Source organism: Pinus tabuliformis, chromosome 9 (assembly GCF_031772625.1).
Source record: "Pinus tabuliformis cultivar Carrire ecotype Pingquan chromosome 9, CPIR1, whole genome shotgun sequence".
Classification (NCBI taxonomy): domain Eukaryota; kingdom Viridiplantae; phylum Streptophyta; class Pinopsida; order Pinales; family Pinaceae; genus Pinus; species Pinus tabuliformis.
In genome coordinates, this window is record NC_142307.1 from 463,700,163 (window position 1) to 463,717,506 (window position 17,344).

Consider the following 17,344-nt stretch of genomic DNA (forward strand, 5'->3'; position numbering starts at 1 on the left):
AAGCCTTGGGTATGGAAATCAACAAAGACAAATCTTGTACTTTTATCTTCAATACCCCAGAAACGATCAAAGCTCATTTAACCAGAATGCTGGGATTCCGATCTGGAGAACTACCAACAAAATACCTGGGGAATCAACTAGATGTAAATCCTACAAGAATAGCAAACTGGCAGCAAATAATAGAAAAACTCAAGAATAGACTTGCGAATTGGTCCTTTCGCTCGTTGAACATAGCAGGAAGATTGGTGCTCCTGAAATCAGTTCTCCAATCCATACCAATCTATCCTCTATCGGTCATGGCTGCTCCCAAAGGAGCATGTCAAGGATAATTTTAGGGGCGAATGTTCGCCCTTTGGCGAAATTAAGGGGTTTTAAATTTTTTGTGGGCAAATATTTTGTATCATAGTACATTTTTACAAATCACCTCAAATAGCCCACCTTATTTTAAGGGAGAGGGTAAAAAAGGTAAATTTAGCCCTTGAAATTAGGACTTACAACCTTCCATTCGCCCATTTTCAAGAATAGGTTTTATTTGAGTGAATCCATTCGCCCATTTTCAAGAATAGGTTTTATTTAAGTGAATCCTATGGGCCAAATACCATATTTATAAAAGAGGTATGGAAAATTAATAAAAATATAAATAAATGAGAGGTATGGTAAATAAATAAAACATTTTTTATATTTACTCCATAAGTCACCTTATATACATGTAAGGGTGTAAACAAATAAAAATATAAGTAAAGTGGAGGTATGGTAAATAAATAAAACGTCTTTTTATACTTACTCAAAAGGTATGGTAAATAAATAAAAATATAAATAAACTAGACGTATCGTAAATAAATAAAACCTCTTTTTATATTTAGTCCATAACCCTCGTTCTATTTATGAAGGCTCAAGAAAGAGGTTTTATTTAAGTGAATCCTATGGGCCAAATACCATATTTGTAAAAGAGGTATGGTAAATTAATAAAAATATAAATAAACCAGAGGTATGGTAAACAAATAAAACATTTTTTTATATTTACTCCATAAGTCACCTTATATTTACGAACACTCAAAAAATGGGTTATATTTAGGTGAAACCTATGGCCAAAATACTATGGGACAAATACCATGGACTAGATTGTTATTAATACCATGCAAAAAACCATTATTAACCCTAATATTAGAATTAATAAAAATAAAAATGGCACATGGTATTGACCCATGGTATTCACCTGGAATGTAGCCTATTTAAATGGGGGAATTAAACCATCATGTAGCCTATGCTAAGATTCACTAGGACTTTACAATGTTTTATTATTTAGTGAAAGACTCACCAAGATCTTACAAGATTTTATAATTGAGTAAAATATTCGCCATGCGTGGTGAGAGATTCACCAAAAAATTATATATACATATTATATTATTGATAAAATCGCCTTCAATTTTTCTTATATACCATGGAGATTCGCCCATTTATTATATTTATAAATTTAGGGGGGGTTCTTAAAATTTTCCCTGGAGCATGTACAAAAATGAAGGAAATTTTCGGAAAATTCATATGGGGAGGACCAAAACAGCAAAGGAAATGGGCCTTAGTGTCGTGGAAAAGTCTGTGGAAATGAGACTCGAGCATCCTAAACCAAGTTCTAGGAGCGAAGCTGTGGTGGAGGTGGATGAGGGGAGGAAATGACCTATGGAAAAAAATATGGACACAGAAATATAATATGCCCTCAACATCAGAAGGCATCCTCAGACTAGAAGAAGCCCCAAAAGGATCTACAATATGGGAACTGGCAAGCCAGAACAGAGACATCATAAACAAATATGCCTTCTGGGAAATAAGGGGAGGAAGTATAGCTAGATTCTGGGAGGAGGCATGGCAGCAAAGAGACAGAATGGTCGGTATCCAAGCTCTGCAAAGTACATATCAGAAGGTTGTAATGGAGGGGTTAGAGTATGTAAGAGAATACTGGAAAGAAGAGGAGCCAGATGAGACATGGAGAACATGGAGAAAACCAGAAGAATGGGACGAAAATATAGATCAGGAGCAGAAAGGGATACTTGTAAAAGAATTGGAATCAAGAAAAATTAAAATTAGATCGGGACAGGATATTCTTAGATGGGGAAAATCCACAAGAGGGACCTTCACAGTCAAAGAAGCTTATTATTTAACCACCCGCCAGGAGAGAGAGGAGGAAACTTTAGACTGGAAACAAATTTGGAGCAATAAGTGGTGGCCGAAGGTAACTATGTTCGCATGGCTAGTTGGGAAAGAAAGAATTCTGACGTGGGATAAGTTACAGAAACGAGGTTTCCAGGGACCCCCGAGATGCAGCCTTTGTAAACAGGAGAACGAAACCCAGGAACACATTCTGAACTCTTGCCCCTTTGCCCAACAACAGTGGGATGAAGTCAGGAACCTCTTTGGAAAATCTAATAGGGACCCTCTGGATATTAAACAGACCATCTTCCAATGGGGAAAGGGCCAATTCTCATGCCCGGTTGTAAGGAGAACCTGGAATCTAGCCATAGGTTTTGTCATATGGCTTCTATGGAAGGAACGAAATCGAAGGATCTTCTTAGACAAAGCCAATCCACCAGAAAAGATATGGAGAAGAACGCAAAAATTAATTAGGGAGACTGTTTTGGCTGAGACCTGGGAGGAAGAGGATTGGAGAGTGAATCCTGATGAAGGACGAATCCTAGCTAACCTAAATATGGAATACGGCATGGTGTATCCCTTGAAAGAAAGATAGCAACGATCTCAGACTCAGAGTCCAGAGCAATTCAGTTATCCCAGAAAAAAATTTCATTAAACTGAATTTTGACGGGACTTCCAAAGGAAACCCGAGTCCGGCAGGCTTTGGAGGTATCTTTAGCGACAATGAGAGACGCACTAGATGGGTTATGCGGACTGGGGAGGCATCATGACCAACAATGAAGCAAAATTGATGGCTATATACCATGGTCTTAGAATATCAGTAAGAAATGGCTACACAAATCTGGAAATTGAAGGCGACTCGCAGATAGTAGTTGAAATGCTTAGAAATCTCAATAATGGGAAGGATTGGGATCAAGTTGCAAAGAGCTGGAGGATGGCAGGGATCATTCAGGACTTGGCAGACATATTGAAGCGTATTGAATATAAAATTATCAATCATGTTAGGTGAAAAGGAAATAAAGCTGCAGACTTCCTTGCAAATTGGGGATGCAAAGAACAGGGAGAAAAGGTGGATAGCATCTAGACAACAGTAATGAACAAACCAGGATGGGAGAACCTCATCACAATAATCACTCAGGACCATAATGAAACCACGACTCTATAGAAAGGAACCCCAGAGGCGCCCGATCAGGGTGAAAATGGCTGCGAAGAGGGTGATTAATATGATGGTGGTGAGAGGCCATGATAAGCCATATGGTATACGGGTAATGATGTCGGCACACAGGAAGATCCACAAAGGGGATATAATCCCAAGGAGGAGCAAAGACGGAGTAATGAAGGTTAGAGGTGGTGGTAGAAACACTTCAGTGATGGGACGTGGGTTCGTTGGCACAGAAGTAAGACGAGGAGGAGTGGGCGATTACGGAAACTACAGGTGGTAGAGGGAAGTGGAGAAGAGGAAAGAAGATGGGTGACAACAAAAAGAATATGAAGAAGGGAGGAGGTGTGAGGGAAGGATTGGTAAATGCAACCAGAGGGAGAGTACAAAGAAGCAGGGTGGTGGAGGCCAAAGCAAGGATTAAAGCAAGACGGAGAAGGCAGAAAGACAGACCACCCATCCCCGAAAGGATTGGACGAAAGCAACAATGAGAAGAATGAGGAAGGAAGCGACTGAGGCGAGCAGGGGTGGAAAGGGGACGAGCAAGGAGGGAAATATGGTTGATTCTTGGGAAGCAATGGAACAATATCAAACAGGTATGGACAGGACGGAAGAAGTAGAGGAGATGTATAACTCAGATCAGGACGGTCAAGAGCAGCCAAGGAGGAGTGCAATGGGAAAAGGGAAGTCCCCTAAGGACAGGCACCGGGAAGAAACTAAGAATCGAGAGAAGAGAGGCAGAGGGCGAAGAGAAGAAGGTGACTTTAGTGGCCCTTCCGACATAACTGGTCAGGGAAGTAGGGTAAAGGACGATAATAAAGGGAGCACAGGACAGGGACGGAGCCAAAGAGGTAGAGGGAGAGGAAGGCAGGCCAGAAATCAGGAGAGAAGTGATCCATCGCCGGTGGGTAAAAGAAGGGATAGGAAAATGTTGAAATGGAGGGTACAGTATGCAGAGAGGGCTTACAGCGAAAAAACCGATGAGGACATCCAGAAAATAATCCAGCGAATGGAGGAAGAAGCCACACAGGGGTAATCGAAATCCGAAATGGACGACTGGGAATATTTGTTGCCGGATCCATGGAATACTAGAGGGCACATGTCCCTGTAAAAATAGGCTCTCCATATGTACTGGGTAATAAATAGGTTGTTGGCAAAAGCCATGGAGCAGGTTGCTATGGAGATGGCTGAATTGGTCCAGGGAATTCCTAACCTGAAAAAAGAGATGCAAAACATTCAGGTAACCCTTCTTATGCAGGATAGCAAGCTGGATGAGATCCAGCAGCAGATAAAGAAGATTAACTCTAGAATAAAGGAAGAAGGCAACCAGCCGGAAGCCATGGCAAACTGATATTTGGAGATATGTATAAGTTTTTCATAGTTAGGCTGCAGAGAGCTAGCTCTAATTTTGTTATAGTTCATGATGCAGATAAGAATTAGTAGTAATCTCTTTGAATGTTTAGTATACTTAGCTTGGACAAGAAGACTCAACATTTTTTTTTTAGATCGTTGTTAAAAACTTAAGGTGGCCAACAGACCCGGTTTCCCTCTGGGGCAGGTTGAGGCCATCGTGTTCATGTACAGGTTTCAACTCGAATTAATAGAATATGAATGGTCCCATGTTAGCTTACAAAAAAAAAAATACATTATCTCATGCAAAACCAAAGGTTTAATGTGCTGAAGGATGGTAAGATGGGCCTTAATTTATGTCTAATTTAGAGGCCCATCATACTCCCCTGATGAAAGTGTTTCTCATCCTATGAGAAACTTAGTTACCTCATTGTGCCTCATTAATGGCCCTGATGGCCTCTCTCTTATGCATTATTCAGCTCTTTCTCTTAAGAATATTGGTTGTAAGTTCTGCAAGGACAAGCACAAAAATGTAATTGTTCTTTAACAGTCTTTCAAGAAAAAAATTATAACATTCCTCTTTGAAAGTGAACTCTATTGTCTTGTAGATCCATTTCATTCATATCCTATCCCTTGAAACCTTCATTTCATTTTCACTCATTTTTCTAAAACTGTTTGTGCATAGAAAAATGATAATGTTTCTTGAGACTATTAGCCTGCCTTCTTCTCCTTATTCAAGATGGGTTCTTGAATATTTTTCAGTTTGGCAAGGTCTTCCACATCCTTTTATAAGCTCTTTCTACCTTTTTCCACCATTTGCATACCTTTGAAACCTTCAAAACACCTTTTGATGAAAACCAGGACATCTTGTAGTAATTCATGTAGTAACTACAAGAAACCTTGTATTAATTCCTATAGTAACTACAAGAAACCATGTAGCAGCCTATTTAAACCTATTTTGAGCATAAAATTTCCCCTTTCTATAACATCTTTTAGGCCTTGGACAAAAGCTAGAAAGAGATTAGAGACCTCTTCGAAAGCCTCTTTTCATCACTGCAGGTTGAGTTCTATTTTGATGGTGAATGCCTTCTTGCCTTTTGTTGCCTTATTCTTTTCTTTTGTGGCCTACATGATTGCCTAATGGCCTTCGAGTTCTCTATTTTGATTAGGTCTCTCTTAGGCACTACCATTTTGGGTTTTAGCACAATTTGTTCCTTTCTTCCTTCTTGTAGCAGCACTTTTCCTTGCTATAGCAATCATTCCTTCTCTTTCGAGGTCTTCAAACTGTATGGGAGTGATGAGAAATGATGTAGAAGGTTTGAAGGATGATGCTAGGGATAAAAGGGAGTAGTGTAGGTTTTTAAAAATTGAGAGGATGTTCTCTGTGTGTTTTTCTTCAAGAAATTTTCAAGGTAAGACAGAGTGTAGGGCTTGTTCTTGAAAAATATTATTTTTGTTCTTATGAAATGGGATGGATGAATGATGGATAGATAGTGGATATGAAGTGGATGGAGGGCTTGGAGTGTTGTGGTTACTTGCCCTTTGTACAAATTTCCTCTTTTAACTATTGTCACCATTCCTCGAAATCATCACCCTTCCTAATTTGGTTTTTCCACATTGCATGAGTGAAGGAGTTAGTTGTATTAACTAGTTGAAGGTGGTGAGACTATTGACACATCCTCAGCTTATAAAACCTCATCTCTCATGCATTGGCAACAAATTTATAAATACCAGTATAGATTCATCTAAAGCACAGATGTAACATGAGCCAAGAAGGATCAAATTTCTTTCGTTGCAAACTTATTTTATAGTGCAAAAAACAATGTGTAATTTTTTATTGTTTTAATTGCATTTTTGAATGCTATAGAGATTACATAACATATGTATTGGGCCATTTTATATTAATTTATATTAAAATATTTTATTCGTAACTCACATTGGATATTTTATTCTATACGACATTAAAAAAAAATTAACGTTTTTTTCTATATATAGATATATATAAAGTTGATATCACATATTAAAATATTTTTGAAAAGCATAAGGTTTAAACATCTTACTCACATATTTTTTTTTACTTCTAATTACTTTACATGATATTAGGTCATATGGACAACTAATTAAAAATGCATAGCATATATTTTTTTCTTTTTTATTATAGCTCACATTTCTTTTCTATTTAGAGAATATTTTATTTTTATTTTAAGAGGTACAGACTCACTTAGACATCGCCTTCACACTAGACTGTATAACTAGTATACATTCATTTTAACCATATATATACCATTGAGAGCTTAGAGGGATCACATATCAAACTTGAAAAAATATTTAAACCTCAATTAATCCATTTTAGTGATTGGTAAATATGTGCTTAATATAGATCTATAGTGGTATTTTTTCATTGTTTAAATTTTAAATTTTGATATTTTATCATTATTAATATTTTATATTAAAAATTAAATGAGGTACACATTTTCCTCTTATTAAGAAAATACTACTCTAGTTTACCTTTAATTACTTGTTTGGCCTACATGAGAGAAATTTTTTTTTATTTTTTTTTTGAGGACGTGACATACTTACACATGTTCCTCATCATATTGGATTGTAGAATGAGCCTCTCGGCTCAATAATATGCTCAAGAGAAGGGGTCAAGAATATTGCATACCTATAACTACCTGATGGTTGTTGGAGAGGCATGCATGTTGCTGCTGATTTGATGATCGATACATGGTCCTCTGGAGGTTATAATTTCCTTTGTTTTGCTTTTGCACAGGGCTTCATAGCTTGGTGATTCTAAACTTCTGTCTTCTAGTTACCATGAGCAAGCTATCTTAGTCAAATCTGACCTTCTTGGAGTGTTGGGCTTGGCCATGAGTCATGTTCACCTTCCCCAAACTTTTTGCAATTTTCATACCCCTTCCCAACACTTCATTTCAACTTCCCTACCTTCCTATAGCCTTTAGCTAGTTTCCTGTAGAAAACCAGGACATCCTGTAGTAGTTCCTACAGTAACTACAAGAAACATGTAGCAGCTTGTTTAAACCCATATCTCCCGAATGGTATATTGGATTGACCTAAAATTTTCTGAGCATGTTTCCAACATCTTTATGCACCTCCCCATAAAAAATGTTTGGCCAGTGGATGCACAAATCTCAAGCAAAATTAAAAATGGATGTAGGTGATGGAGGTCAATTTCGAGAAAATTATGCACTAGAATTTGTTGAAAATTCTTGGGCATGTTACCATTATCCATATTCATCTCCCCATGAAACAAATTTGCAAATGGATGCATGAATAACAAGAAAATTAAAAAATGGTTGTAGGTTATGAAGGTCGATTTCTTGAAAATTGTGCACTAGAATTTGCTAAAATTGCTTAGACAAGTTATTATCATCAATATGCATCTCCCACTGAAACATGTTGGAATCCAGATGCATGTATTTAAATATATGACAAAAATAATTTTATATTCTATTTATTTATGTTTCCTATAGTAACTATAGGATCTTCCTGTAGTATTTCATGACAGAAAGGAAAATGAGTGGTAAAAGGTTGGGAATGATGAGTGGATGGTGGAAATAGATGACGGTGATGGATTGGCATGGCCTTGGTCCCATTGGAGCATTTGAGCAAAGGAGGAGAAAGTCAAAATTTGACTTCTTTTGACTAGGCTTGTGATCAAATTTACTTTTGGTGGCTAACTTTTTTTTGTTGCTCACAGAGGTTGGAGAGCACCTACATTCATGAGACAGAGATACATGGATAAAAGATATTCATTTTTCTTCTTTTTTTCTTCTAGGCCCACTATCCGCCTCAATGAGGTTCTCAACTAGGCACCTCAAAGGAGGTTTTCACCTATGATCTTTTCTTTTTCTCGTTTTTTCTGTTTTCTTCCAACCCATTGACCGCCTCATGGAGGTTTTCAACCAATGAGCCAATCTCAGGCGCCTTAAAGGAGGTTTTCACCTAAGATCTTTTCTCTTATTTTTCATTTTTTATTTCTTTTGCTATGCTACTCTACTTCCAATGAAGCCAAGTGCACATCGAGATGACATATATATTAATTTGTAGGCTTGAAATATACACATTGACAGGTACCTGAATATGAGAGACAAACTTCTTTTGTTGAGATGAGATCAAGAATTTTTGAAGAAGAGTGGGTTGATGCAACTTGACACTTTGCTGGAACCATATTTGAATATAGTTGTGATTCTCCTGGTCAAATTTTTTATTTGGATCATCTTGGATGTCTTCTTCTACCATGAAATTCAAATATTCTTCTTTTTGTTGATTATTCCCTTGAACACAAAGAGGATCTAATGGTAAACATGAGGGATCTTTCCCAATCTCTAATTCTAATGTTTGTTCTTTGTTAAGTGTAGCCCATGATTCTTTGGTATTCTCATTTGAATCTTCTTTCTCTACATGTTGTCCTTCAATAATATCAAGAGAATATTTTTTTTTTTCTCTTACTTTTCCTGAGCTAAGATGAATACAATTTATAGAAAGAGGAGATGTTTGGAAGTGTTGTGGGCTAAGCTACTGCATTGTGTGGGTTTGAAACTAGTGGTACAGGTAGTTGAGTGGGAGTGGATATTTGAGATGGATGTGGTTGCAGTGTAAGTGGATGATAGGTATAACATGGAGTTGAGTATGTAGGATATTGATGAAAATATTGAGGATATTGTGGATTGCTCCCATAAGTTCCTTACCAATTATTTAGTCTCAAAATTGTCTTCCATTTTCATCCATATCTCCATCATTTCATATCCATTTAGCCTTCATATCATGATTATCTAGCCCTAAAACCCTACATCAAGTAATCATCTTCACAAACATATGGGTTAGAATCCTCATTTTCTAAAGTTATTTATTTTATGCATTATAAGTGAATTAATGATTAAAAACTAGAAAATTAAAATAGTTTCATATATCTATATATGTTTTATGTGTTTTGTGACATGTGTAGGCTTATTTGGAGGTTCTAGAAGGGTCTTACCTGTCCTCCCAAGCACAAATTCTAATTTAAACTCAAGAGGTGGATCATATTCCAAGGAGAAAGATCATGGAGGTATTTATGAGCCCTAGGATTTGTATCTAATATTTAGGGATAAGTTGAGACAAGTATGGATCTATTAGATATTTAAGGGGTCTACATTTATTGAGTAGATAAACCTAACTCATGTATAAATAAGAGGTGCATCCTTCAAAGGAAGTCAACAGTTGTCATTTATTCATTTGAAACATATTTATGATTGTTCATTCACCATGAATAATATCATTTCCTTTATAAATTATAAGTGTTGTTTGATTCTTAAGGTGTGGTAGTTGTTCATGTGTGCTCATTGAAGAATGGAAGGATCCCCATCAATCGCAATATGCATACAATTGTAACATAGTTTGACTTTTGTTATTTCATTTCTGCAAGTATGATTTACTTTCCGCGAGTATGATTTCATTTTCTAGATTTGATTTGATTGTCATTAAACTGCTTTCTTACTAGTTATCCTAGTTTTCTTGCTTGACAACTAAATCACTAGTTGTTATTTACTGCTTTCTCACTAGTTGTTATTTACTTCTTTCTAGATTATCATAGATTTGCTTCTTATAGTATTTCATAGATTAGTTTGCTTTTTAATAGTTTAGAAAGGCCATGGCATTCATTCATTCCACCTTTAGAATTTAAATTCCATCCTTAGAATCTAATTATGTTTTCTTGCATGTGATTTCTTTGTAGTTTTCTTTAGTTATATTTGTAATATGCATTTCCTTTCTTTCTTTCCATCCTAAACAAACTTTCTACAACAGTTTCATCTGAGGTCCCATATATTTTGGTTTTATTCTAAGTTTACGAAACCTTTGGGTTTACAAATTACATGACAGGGATTTAACATACAATTAAATCACCCTACATTTTGGCGTCGTTGCTGGGGAAGAAAACTTAGATGTAACTAAGTTAGGAGGATTGTTTAGGAAGCATTTTAATTTAGGGTCATTTTTATTTAGGGTTAATTTCGTTTATGCACTTTTTTTGTTTAAGTTTATTTGCATTTGCATATAGAAAACATAGAAATAAAATATATATATATATATATATATATATATATATATATATATATATATATATATATATATATATATATATATATATATATATATAAACATAATAAAAATCCAATTGCAACAACAAGATTTGAAGAGCTTTGTGCTATGACAGTTGAAGAAGATCAAAAACCTAAATATCACATTCAAATTTGGTCTCAACTAGTCATTAGGCTACAATTTTTAACATCAAATTTTCATGATCATGTCCAAGAATTCACTAGGGTTTATTTTTCAAGCTTGGATATGAATTTACTCATGATCTTGTTACACAAATGGATGCATTGGAAATTCTCTTATACTTAAGAGAATGTTTCATTTCTTTTTCAATAGAATAGGACTAACAAATAAAAACAAGTTTTTGTGATTTTTAGGATAAATTTGCAATTTTGTGGTGTAGTAAGAACCACCCATTTACTAACCATTGGCAGGAAAATTGCAATAAAACAAATGATTGTGAACAAGGAGCACAAGAGAAGATTAAAGAGTGATAATTTCAAGTGTGAGATCAATTCTTCTCATTTTATTTTTTGAAATCCAAATTTTAAAAGAAACGATTAAAATCTTGAGCATTCTCTCTATCTGCATTTTGTGTGACTTGGGAGATAAGAAGAGAACAATTTTTACGTTAGTGTATAATAAAACAAATAACTAAAATAGAATTTTATTTTATTTTACTTAAAAAAAATATTAAAAAAAAAAAATAAGAGAACGTTTCAACCATATGGACAGGCATCCACCGTTCACTTGCCAATTCATAGCCATTTGGATCATCACCAGGTGGGTGAAGAATAGAAATGAAAACACGTCCATCTGGATAAAACATTTGGATGCCACATTTCAGATGTAAAGTTAACTATTGGTGGTGGAATGTGTGGATAGTTAGGTGGAAAAGTCATGATCACATTGCAATATCCACCTTCATAGATTGTATCCGGAGGTCCAATAATTGTTACATTCCATTCAAAAACATTGGAGTCATCTACAAGTCCATATGAGAAACCATCCAATTATTTCCTTGATATTTCTTTGAGTTGTCTTTTTAGCAAAATATTTTCTTGGAAATATCCCATTCTAGACATCTGAAAAGTATTATGAATAAATTCATCTAAGGAATCAAGTTTCTGGGTGGACCAACCCCTTCTCTCCAAAGTGGGCACTGATTACTGCTACTCATATTTCGAACAACATATGTGCCCCGAATACCTGGAAAGATCTATTTAACATGACCAACTAGACTGCTAGCCTGAGCCAGGGAATTATTTGAGAAATTCCAAAACTTTATGCAATCGATTGCAAATGAAAGCAAATGACTTCTACGCATCCTTGACTCTAGTGCAGGAATCCCAATTTAGGGGGTTCTGGATATGCCCAAAATATCAGTTACAAAAATGTGATAATGAACAATATCTCCAATCCAAAATCAAATTTTGTGGTGGCATTAAATTTTTTTAACACGTTGCTAAAGGTTGATCCACATGGTAGAGATCACAAATCCATATCTTTGTCGCTTGATTTGTGATTCAATTTTCGATTTCTGTAAGCAAAAATCGGCATACTCAGTGGTGGATGTTCCTCATTTGGTTTGTTTTTTTTCTATTATTGGTGTACCTGTGGATCCCGTTGTAATGGCCTATCTGGAACAAAGTGGGTGATCCCTAGATCCAAGCTGTGTCTTTCCCCATGGACCACGCTTATCAAAGTGTATCACTTTGACATGGACTATGCCTAGCTAATAGGGGGAGGTAAAAAACCCAAAGATGGCGTGTCATGGCTAACGCCCTACAAAGTGCATGATGCAATCAATTTAGAAACACATGCCTTTAGGCGATATCATTTAGATTGTTTGAAGAGGCAATCATTTAAGTCATTAACGGATTGATGCATGTAGCTCTAACTAGTAAATATACGTCTTAACCTGCATACTTTAACTCTTTATTTATGCACTAGACTTTGTTATGCGCTTAACAAAGAACACTCGTTTTCTTCCTCACCTTCAGTGAAATTTTTTTGAGTTATTAGCCTTACGATGAGAAGGACAAAATCTTATATTGATTCATTTCTTGACCCATCTTTCATGAGTCTGAGAAAAGATCCTGATTAGAGGCATAAAGAATAGTAAAAAGAATTTGCACAAACACATACTAGTTGGAGTTGTGCCAAATGGTTAGGGCTTTATCGATTTCAAAATCTATGAAGTATGTTCGATTAAGCCAACCCCATCGCGTTACTGAGAACGAAAGCAACAGCAAGACCAAAACCTTAAGGAAGCTCTATTGACTGTGAGAAAAGACTATAACTCATTAATGAATATCTTGAAGAGAGCCTAGTGTGTCTAGTTGTGCCTAGAGCAATTTCCTTTCATCAAGCTATGACACAAGGAAATTTGATATAGCATCTACAAGGGGAACAATTGCGGGTAGATTAGCTGCTGGATTAAGCAGTCTTGGAGCACTCCAGGCTAGGGAGGGAAGCTATGCATCTCTTAAACCATATGTAGTAGCATATGCTCCAATGAGGACATTTGATATCGAGTTTCCTGGTGGTCATTTGAACAACCTTGTGTTGCCCATAGCTTGATTCAAGTTTATATGTTGACTCGTCAAGGCCAATAGTCTCGTGTGACTTTTCGGACATATTAGCCCTACTTTATGGCCAGATGATGGATCCTCCTTTACAATTTCCATTGGTTGTTGTAATGTTCCTGCTTTTACTCTTCTCACAGGTTGGTCTATGTGGCGGCATTGTTCATGATGACAAATCTCCTAGATAGCCTGGCTGTGAAAATAAATTGGTACTGATGAAAATTCAAACACGGATAAATGGTAGTGAGGGGGAAGAATATGTTGGAACCAGTGCTCATTTTGGTACACCTATTGTATCAAAGGAGAAATTTGCAAACAAGTATCATCTTATCCTAGCTAACCCCTATGATAGTTGTACCACCCTAAGAGAAAAGCTTCCCGGAGAGGTTGCTTTGGTGCATCAAGACAATTGCACTTTCACAACAAAGACCAAGTTTGTATAGGCAGTTGGTGCTGTAGCTATGCTTATTATAAATGACAAAGAAGACCTTTATAAGATGGTGTGTGCACCAAATGATGTTGCATTAGACATAAAAATTCCTATTTCTATGTTGCCAAAGATTGCAGGTGCAAGTCTCTTAAAACAAAAAACGTTGAAGGAAGGTGGAGTAGTTGGAATAGTCATCTACTCACCTGATCTCCCATTGGTGGATATTGCGAAAGTTTTTTTTCTATGACTTATATTTCTGGGAAATATTTTGTGTGCTTCCTTTTGATCAACATGTAATACTAGAGGGGCATGAAACAAGTACTGCAAGTCATTAAAGGATGATCCAGATGCTTTTGTCATTGAAGAAGATAGTGGGGATAAAGGTGTGGTTGATATCAGCACAACATCTACAATTATTTTCATAGTGATTGCATCATGCTTTCTGATTCTCATACACAGCCATGATCTTTTAAGCCTTCACCCAAATCTAAAGAACGAATGAGCAGTGTTGTTTGGGAATCCTATATCCCATGTTCTGGAGCTTTTGATTTAAGTATGACAATGAGTGGGGTTACAGTTCACGAAGTAGTAGATCTAATTGTACATATGGCCATTTTCGATTTAGGATTCTTTGCTTATTTTTTCAAGATTCCTACCGTCTGATCCGTCTAAAGAAAAAACATGTGTGTTCATTTAGATCTATCAAGTTTTATTTTGATTTTGAGAGTCAACATTTAGAGAGTGTAATTTGTTTGTCAATGAAAATGTCCTTTCGTAATTATACAAACAATTATGGCACAAGAATTTCTATACATGATCATAATATTTCTTTGAGTCTTGCAAACAAGGTAGCAAACAAGACTATGGCCTCAACATCTGAAGGTAATAAATTTCTAGAAATTTCTCTGTTGTTTTAATGCAAATCAAAAAAATAATTTTCCTTTTTAATAAAAAAAATTTACTACATGTTCCAGTGTATTTTCTCATTTTTCTAGAGAAGGTACTGATTGATTCAAAAATTTGACTGGTTAATTGTTCATAACAAAAATGTATAGTTGTGTATACCTAACTGTCCATGCAGTATTTTTAGATTCTGCAGCTAATGTGCAATTCTGCAGCTAAAAAACAATTATGTAACTAAAAAAACAATTTCGCAACTATGTATTCAATTCAATGATATATTTGTTGACAATGAATTCTTATCAAGAATTTATAATCAACATGCCATATCTTCTGCCTATTTCATCTTTCACATCAACATCATGTTGCCATGTTACATTCACGCATGATTATTTTCATTGTTTCACAAAAATTTCAAATAAACATAATTTTCTCATACGACATCGGTTTTCGGTGATTCAAATGTCATTGGAAATATATCGATGAGATATACAAAATGAGAAAGATTTCATCAGAATTTGAAATAGTAAAAGAATGAAGAAATTGTTGACAAGACATGACAGGTAACCTAAGGCACTAGTTTCGAAACAGGTAAAAATTCATTTGATTTTCTTTCCTGAATTTGTTTTATTAGTACCAATTCTCAATTTTTTGTGTAAATGCAATAAATAGAGAGATTGATGACCTATATATTTTGATAATCTTACATTTCATTGTAGAAAAAGTACTAGTTTTTTTTGTAGGTTCTAGGAAGATAAACAGATGACCACAAGCAAACAATGTCTCTCAAAGACCACATTTCTTAAGAACATGATCAGAGCAACATCAAAGATGAAATATCCAAGAATGAGCACAGGATTTTGGATAAAGAATGAAAAATCATATCCATGAAACCATTTCAAAACCTTTCAGATACCAGTCTTACCATTGCATTCCTACTTATTCAGTTAATAAAATCTTCATCTCATTTTCCTTCACAAACATTATATCTCCTACCTCACTTTCACTAACCTGTAACCCAAAAATAAAACGATTTAGCTCCCTTACAAAGCTAATTCATTTCATTTCCTTTTTGTTTTGTCAAATAAACCTTGATCCACTTCAAATAATTTTATCCATAGTCCTTCAAAATCATTGTTTTTTTCTTGCGTTAGATGATGGAAGATTCATTAAGGCCTCCCTTATAACAAGTCCTGGCCTATCGACGTTAGCACATTATCTAGGTTCAAGGCTAGAGTCCTTATTAGCACGTTGAGACTTGTATTCCTTAATTACAAGTTCTCTCACTGAAAATAATGGGAATACATCAATGTCCCTTGATCGTTGGATCTTGCAAGTGGCTCAACATTAGCTCATCTATTCACACTTCACAAGATGTACTTAGGTACCTTGGCACTCATTGCATTAATGGTGATTTTTCCTCACATTGTTTAATGGTATTCATTAATGGCCGGTAATCCAATGACTTCTCTTCATGCTCAACATCAACACATTTATTTGCATGACTACAATTGTACCATCAGGTTTTGTAACGATTGAAGACTACATCATTTCATCAGTTTTCAGCAAGAATCATTTTGTAACAGTAAAAATAAAGATCCCAATCTTGTCATGAACACAAAATGAACAAATAAGTTGTTATGAAACCATCTCACAAAAATATAGAAAAGAGAGATAAACACCTTATAATTTAGCCTCTTCGAGGGCGCAACCTCCTTTACATTACACAACTGAACAATTCTTGGATTATACAAATTACAAGACCTCCTTTCTATATATAGGAGTCTAAGGGGTCATAATGTAATCAGATCTGACATAACAATAATAATGTAAGGGCACAACAATAACAATAGTGTGCTTCTATGGGGCACAATAATAACAATATGGGGACTACACGGGCACAAGAATATAATAAGGGGGTTGCACTAATAGCAATAAGGGGTTACACTAGTAGTATAGGGACCTAACATACCCCTCTACTTCAAAAAGTGTTGTCCTCAATTCTTGAGTAGTTCTGGATGCTTCTATATAAAATTCTCATCCTCCCATGTGGAATCTTCAACAGGTAAGTTCTTCCATTTAATGAGATACTCTAAAATTGATCAATTTTGCAGTTTTCAAGTTTTTGTTTTCGTGACTGCTTCAGGTTCCAATATAATTTTTCCTTCCTCGTCAAGTTCCGAGCTTATCGCTTATAAACTTCTTTAAGCATGAAACATGGAAAATTGGGGGCACTTGAAAAGATGTAGGAAGCTCCAATTTGTATGCCATAGTACCAATATTTTGCAGCGCCTTGTAAGGACCATAGTACTTTGGTGATAATTTATTATCCTTCTTAGCTTTCTTGAGGGACATTTTTTTGTATGGTTATATTCATAAAAATACCCAGTCACCTATATCAACAATTCTTTCGCTGTAATTTTGATCTGCCTATTATTTCATTTGATTTTGTGCCTACGTGAGGTTATCCTTTAAGAGTTGGAGAACTTTTTGTTGTTGATTGTCTACCTTAACACCTTCATGAGATACAATATTACCCAAGTATTCCACCTCTTGTACTCCAAAGAAACATTTGGAGGTATTTGCATATAAGTGTTTCTCGTCCAATAGTCTGAGCACTCTATCAACATGTTGAACATGATCCTTCCAGGACTTGTTGTAGAATAGTATATC

The 17,344-nt window shown here is 35.6% G+C and overlaps 1 protein-coding gene across 1 annotated transcript; it reads left to right on the plus strand.

The window, feature by feature from the left end:
• The first annotated feature begins 1,708 nt into the window (after positions 1 to 1,708).
• Positions 1,709 to 2,740, plus strand: LOC149149200 (uncharacterized). Its single transcript, XM_089442412.1, has one exon. The coding sequence runs from the start codon at positions 1,709 to 1,711 to the stop codon at positions 2,738 to 2,740; it is 1,032 nt and encodes a 343-aa protein (XP_089298538.1).
• Positions 2,741 to 17,344: the final 14,604 nt, after the last annotated feature.

What these genes read in the sequence shown, in the direction of transcription:
- LOC149149200 (XM_089442412.1), top strand. Translation starts at nt 1,709, where the DNA reads ATGCCCTCAACATCAGAAGGCATCCTCAGACTAGAAGAAGCCCCAAAA.